Genomic DNA, 7,138 nt, shown 5'->3' on the forward strand with positions numbered 1-7,138 from the left:
TTTGATCAATGATAACTCGGCGCCAAATTGTCTTAGAGACTTTTTGAGGCCACCAAATTAAAGGGCATAAAATTTCCGAGAAAAGTCAGACAATCGGATTATTTAAAAAAATTTATTGTCGCCCATAGAGGTATTGAAAGACCAGCAAAAATTTTGAAAATTTTTTTTTCGTTGGTTTTCTTATGATTACTCCGGAAACGTACATAATAAAGAATTTTGAGGTCCAGATCTGAAAACTAGAAACTTGAGGCTACAATTTTCTTTTTTTATTTTTTTTATACGATCATTTTTCACCGAGTTACAGCATGTTGAAAATCACCTAAAAATTTCGGATTTTTTTTCTATCCCTTAATTTCTGTGACCAGTGTATGTATATCGGTGCTGCTATTGCCACCGGCCACGAACGATTTCCGTGCCTCTAATTTCAGAAACGGACGGTATATATCCACGGAGAAAAAGAAAAATATGTCCGTGGATGCAATTCCAGACACGGATGGAGAATTTTCTCGTGCGCGGAAATTTCCGTGACTCTTAAATATCCCTAGATATCTCTGTGGATGTAACTATTTGATAGACGTCGCCTCAGCGTTCGGAAAATAACAAAAAACATTCCATCACATATAATTTGTTTATTAAATAAATAAATAAAGAAAAACTATAATTACGATCTTTCCAACAATCTAGTGCTTGTTTAAATATGATGTGTGTAAATGTAGCAAACATAAGACAATTTTATAATTACATAAAAAAAATTAAATAATTGAAATAATAGAATTTAAAAAAATATGATCCTGAAGTTAACAGACAATTGACAACTTTCGGATTTTTTTTACAACAAATCAATTACAAAAAAATATAAAATAATATTTTGTACCTCTAAAATATTTACAAAACTACAGGTGCAATTTTTTCAAATATTTTTTTTTTGTAATTTATCATTTAAAAAAAAATCTAAAAATTATGAGACATTGGCTGACTTCAGTATCATAAAAAAATCCATGTACTGATTTTTATTTTGTAAACATTTTTTTTTATTATTTCGAAGTTTTAGAAATTGACAGGTGTCCACTTATTTCACTGTCATTTCAATATGTAGTAATGGTAATGTAAATTTTACAATCGTCCGACAGGTCGTCTGTCTTACTAAATTCCTGATTAATTTTGTAAACTTTGGTATCAATCAGATGAAATTCATTAAGCAAATTAAGGCCATTTTCAGACCGTGCTCCCCATTTTCTTAAAATATTCAGTGATTTTCAATTGTGATAAGCCATATTGAAATTTTGATAGTTAGTTACAAAAAAGTAGAAGCATTAATTGAAAAAAAGGCTATACACTTGCAATTTCGCCGACTCAGATTTTTAAAAAAGTTATTTACAGTTTGATATCAATTAGAAGTTAAATGAAATTTGTTAAATAAATTTCAGTAAGATTTTCATGTCAACTTTATAATTTGGAATGTCACATTTTTTAGGTTAAAATTTACCGAATATCGTTTAATTCTTAATTGATAACAACACTGAATAATTTTTTAAAAAATTTATATCTCGGCAACGATTATCCTTTTTTCAACTAACGTTTTTAATTTTTTTAAAATAATTAATAAAATTTTAATACTGTTATGATAGGTCAAGGTCATTGAATATTTTTAAGAGTGGGAGGCACTGTCTGAGAATGACCTTAAGTAAAATCAATGTATTTTTTATTTGTCTGGATTTAGTTAAGGCAAACAAATTTAATAGTGTTTATAACGAATTGCCTTGAAGGGTTTATCTTAATAATTAACTGTAAGTATGTAATTAGTTTGTAAAATATTTTTATATAAAATGTTTATTATGAAAACAAATATATGTATATATTATTACTACATTAAAAAATTTAAATAAACAATCACAGCATAATTATATAACTAATATAAATTCTACTATAATTCCAAATATAACATTATTTAAAATTTAAAAATAATTATTTGCGACGAGGAAAATATCCTGGAGTTGTTTTCATAGCTTCTTTGGGGCGACCTTTTAATTACATTGGTGATGGTAATATTATATTTGTACAGTTTTCATCATTTTCTTCATTATCATTAATTTTTAATTTAGGTTTATTGGATGAGCCACAACTGTTCTGATTTTCTTCAATCACTAATTTCGCAGGACAACCCCGACTCCACATTGACTTCAAGGTTTCTAAAATTCTACATTGGGCAATAAAATCTGAATCATTTGATTTTGTAATAATACCAGCAATTTCTTGACAGTGTCTTTGAGCAATAATTACTCTTTCATGTTCTAAATATTCTTTCAAGTCAAATATAGATGAATCGTCATGCATAAATGTTTCATTTACGATAGTATTGGCTTCTACATCAATAAAAAAAGTTGAACCTAAATCAATATTTTCTAGATTGATTTTTTTCACCCACTTTGCTTCGCATAATTCAGGACAAAATAGGTCTAAATTAAAATATTTCCGCACTGTTAAAATATGAACATACGGCAACTTCCAACTTTGCCGGAAGTAACATACACAACCAGATACTGAAGACGTGTAGGGGTAACCATTAATTATCATTTTGCCAACTTTTGATTTGCTACAACTTTCAGTAATACTTATTTTGCCATACTTTTTTAATTCGTTTCTAAATTTATCGAAAGCCAGCTTAGTTAAAAAAGAGGCGTACTCGTTGACAAAGTTACCCAAATCATTCTCGATGTTTAATTGTTTTAGACCATCTATTGCAGCTAATAAGTTGGTTTCCTGTCTGGACGATTGTATTAAGGCAAAAAAATTTATTCCAAATTTACACAAGCTACCATTGTAATCACACAAAGTTTTTATTTGTTTATTGGTACTTTCTACCAAATTATTTGTTGCACTTCCGTAGTTAGTTTCCGCCATACCGTACAAGGTCCACTCATCTCGTATGAGATGCCAATTGATATTGAAATAATCAATGACAGCGTTTGGTGCTACATCAATGATATTTTGGTAAATTTATCATAGCGACTTTCATTTTTGGCATATGCTAATTGTCGCAACAATTCAAAACAAGCACATCGGTCTTCGCGCGTTAGTTTCATAGCTTTTAATTGTCTATCAAAGGTCTTCAAGGTATGAAATAGGCAGAGTAAAAATTTAACATCTGGGAAAATACTTGCAAAAGTACTTCTTTCTGTTAAATTTTTATCCGTCATGATGCATTTTGTTTTATGGCAAGCTTCAGCGTTAGTATCTCGAAAATTTTTCGCAATCCATTTCAAATTACTGGACGATTCTGATGCAACAATAGCAGCTCCGGCGATTTCGCCTCTTCCGTTTCCATTTTGCACAATAATTAAATATAGTGTAAATCCTAAGTTGAATAGCTTGTAGGTACCATCAATAAAGAGAATCTCTGGCCAGTTTGTCATGGATTGTTGCATTCATGGATTAGTAAAATAAAGAGCTTAAAATTTATTATTTTTATCAGCATTGATCCTTGTAGTGCAATCTAAAATAAGATGATATTTAAAACGTTTATTAGAATGCAAGTACAAATATTATACACAAAAAGAACCAGATATAATTATGAAGAATTATATATAGTTATGTATACTAGGGTGATCCAAATAGTAAGAAACTTTTTTTTTTTCTTCCAAACAGGTTTAAAAGTTTCATTTAGATAAAAAAAGACGCCTGTGAAAATTAGAGCTCTTAATATTAACATTAAGAGGTTCCTCATCGCACTTTTCTATTTCCCATAAGAATAACATGGGAAAAATTTTTTTTACGTCTTCTGATTTTTATAAGTAGCTAACGATGCGTCATAGGAATAATTGGCAGACATATTTTTGTAGGGAATTAAATGCTCTAGAAAAAAAGATTCTTATCATTTTTTGAGGAATCTATTTGTTCAAAAGTTATTTGAGGTTGAAGTCAAATTCATATTAAATTTAGAGATTTTCTACTTTTCCGGCGAAACTATCAGACTTATTACAAAATATCATCAGACCTTTTTTGTAGACAATTTTATTCCCTAAAAGTTATTTCTAATAAAGTTTTTTCGAATTCCGCATTGTTTTCTAGTTATTTTAATTTTAATGTCATGCTCATAAAAAAATAGTCTTCTGATCGATTTTAAGAGCTTGACATTAAAATTAAAATAACTAGAAAACAATGCGGAATTCGAAAAAACTTTATTAGAAATAACTTTTAGGGAATAAAATTGTCTACAAAAAAAGTCTGATGATATTTTGTAATAAGTCTGATAGTTTCACCGGAAAAGTAAAAAATCTCAAAATTTAATATGAATTCGACTTCAACCTCAAATAACTTTTGAACAAATAGATTCCTCAAAAAATGATAAGAATCTTTTTTTGTAGAGCATTCAATTCCTTACAAAATAATGCCTGCCATTTATTCCTATGACGCATCGTTAGCTACTTATAAAAATCAGAAGATGTAAAACAAATTTTTCCCATGTTATTCTTATGGAAAATGGAAAAGTGCGATGAGGAACCTCTTAATGTTAATATTAAGAGCTCTAATTTTTACAGGCGTCTTTTTTTATCTAAATGAAACTTTTGAACCTGTTTAAACGAAAAAAAACAAAATTTGTTATTTTTTGGATCACCCTAATGTATACTTATGTAGAATTACATAAAAATAAAAAATAGAAATAATAAATTAAATAAAAATAAAATTTTAAGATAAAATTTTATTAAAACTGTGATCGAAAAAAATAAAAGTAGGATTAGGACGATAGAACGCACCGTAACAGCATTAGACACGGCAGATGATATTTTTCCATTGAAAGTAACTTATAAAATTTAATGACCTATGACTCCAACTTATATGACTCGTGAAAGTTTTAACACATTAATAATTTTTCATTGATAAATAGTTGTAAACATCGCAAGTATCTTAATTATTTTGATTTTTTCAATTATAAAAGTAAAAAATTTACTACGAGTTTTAAATTTACAAACATCCGTGTCTAGTAGACACGGATATCCGTGGTTAAAAGTAAAGTAAGCCCACGACTATCTTGTTCCACGGATGTCCTTGACTTTAAACCACGGATATCCGTATCTACTAGACAGAGTTTTCTGTAAATTCAAAACTCGTTAAAAAATTTTAAATTTTTACAAATGAGAAAATAAAAGTAGCTAAGGCACCTGCTAAAATTATTGATTATTGAAATATTATCAATCTCAAAAGATATTTTTTGAGAAATAAATATCAATTACATGACTACAACTCGAGTGCGAATAAATATTATTTTTGCATCAGAACTTATTTGCATATACCGACAACCATGATAATAATAATGATAGTAAAATAATTTCAGTGCTGTCAGATCTATCTCGCAGTATATTACATATTTAACTAACTGTTTTGTTATTAAATATATAAAATATGTAACTTATTAATTACTTAAAAATTTACAAGTCATTATCTGCGACTATAAGCTCCGCGGATATCCTTGACTTATAAGCACGGATAACCGTGTTTACGTCCTAGGTCCGGATATGCGTATCTACTAGACACGGAAAGTCGTATCTATTAGACAAGGATATCCGCACCTACTAGAGGCTTGCAGGCACACCGTCAAAAGTAAAACTTTCAGAAGTATACCAACTTCAGAAACTCACAGTTACGAATGTAAAAAATAAAGATGGTTCATAATTCAGAATGACAAATTATCACCTTGTCAAAAACATCGAATCTCTAATCTTTATATCAACACATACTCAGAATTTACAATATTCATTCTTTCGTAATAAAGAATTAACAATATTTAGAATGACAATCTTTCAGAAATCCAATACTTCCGAAATATTCAAACTACGAACGCTAATTCTTCAGAATTACATTTTATACGAATGACCATTTTAGTAAAATTTTCTAAGCTTTGCTGACAGTCGGTATTACAGACTTTCCCTATGAATTTACCATTATCATGTGAGTGCTTTGGCGGATTGATTGTGTTTAAAAAATTTGTATGAATCGTTGTGTGTAATAATTATAAATGAATTTAACGAGTTTAATTTGTATGAAACGATTCAATTGAATGTACTTAATTAGGATCGAAGTGCTATTTGTGGCCAGTGTTTTATTTTTGGACCTTTAATATTTCATTTTAATTAATGGAGAAGTATAAAAAAAAAAAAAAATTCATTCTAATACAGTAAAAAAAATTCCCTTTGAATGAATTAAAAAAAATTCATTATATCATCACGTACCTTGCGTATTATTTTATTAAAATTTTTGAAGCAACCAAAACTGGCACTAAAATGGCCACAAAAAGTACTTCTATCCTATATGAATTATAAAATAAAATTTAAATAAGATATGAAAAATTGTACACGGATCAATGTCCAATAGAATAAATTAATTATTCTTGAATTATAATTATTATTTAAAATATTGGACCTAATAAAACACAAACATATATGTTAATTATAAATTTATAAATAAAAAATACATCTGGATTTGATTTAGGCTGTATTTTTATTCATCACACAAGCATTAATAATAATTAAGTTACAATAATAATAATTTAAAAATTCCCATAGAATCCAATCACATGCGACAAAAACGGCATTGAAACCAATACAGTCTATAAAATTCTATGCGGTTTTTGTCGCAGTTGAGTGGATTCTATAAGAATTTTCGGACAGGGTATATACTGATATACATCAAGATTAGTTTCGATTAAAATTTAGTTTATTTAAATTGATAATATTTAAAATCTATAAACTATTTTTGAAAAGATGAGATTATATTGTTTATTCACATGTGTTAAAAAAATTATGTGACTAATTTTACGGTTATATTATGAAATTTAAATTATTATTGTAACTTAATTATTATTAATGCTTGTGTGATGAATAAAACTACAGCCTAAATCAAATCCAGATGTATTTTTTATTTATAAATTTATAATTAACACATATGTTTATGTTTTATTAGGTCCAATATTTAAAATAATAATTATAGTTCAAGAATAATTAATTTATTCTATTGGAAATTGATCCGTGTATTATTTTTAATATATTATTTGAATTTTATTTTATAATTCATATAGGATAGAAGTACCATTTGTGGCCACTTTAGTGCCAGTTTTGGTTACTTCAAAAATTTTAATAAAATA

The 7,138-nt window shown here is 27.7% G+C and overlaps 1 protein-coding gene across 1 annotated transcript; it reads right to left on the reverse strand.

The window, feature by feature from the left end:
• Positions 1 to 2,028: 2,028 nt before the first annotated feature.
• On the reverse strand, positions 2,029 to 4,895 carry LOC130671507 (uncharacterized). Its single transcript, XM_057475435.1, has 2 exons — positions 4,755 to 4,895; positions 2,029 to 3,493 (listed from the first exon to the last, which is right to left on the reverse strand). Exon 2 carries the CDS (start codon positions 2,899 to 2,901, stop codon positions 2,029 to 2,031), a length of 873 nt encoding a protein of 290 aa, XP_057331418.1. The 5' UTR covers positions 2,902 to 3,493; positions 4,755 to 4,895.
• Positions 4,896 to 7,138: the final 2,243 nt, after the last annotated feature.

The sequence above is a fragment of the Microplitis mediator genome, chromosome 7, assembly GCF_029852145.1.
Source record: "Microplitis mediator isolate UGA2020A chromosome 7, iyMicMedi2.1, whole genome shotgun sequence".
Classification (NCBI taxonomy): Eukaryota; Metazoa; Arthropoda; class Insecta; order Hymenoptera; family Braconidae; genus Microplitis; species Microplitis mediator.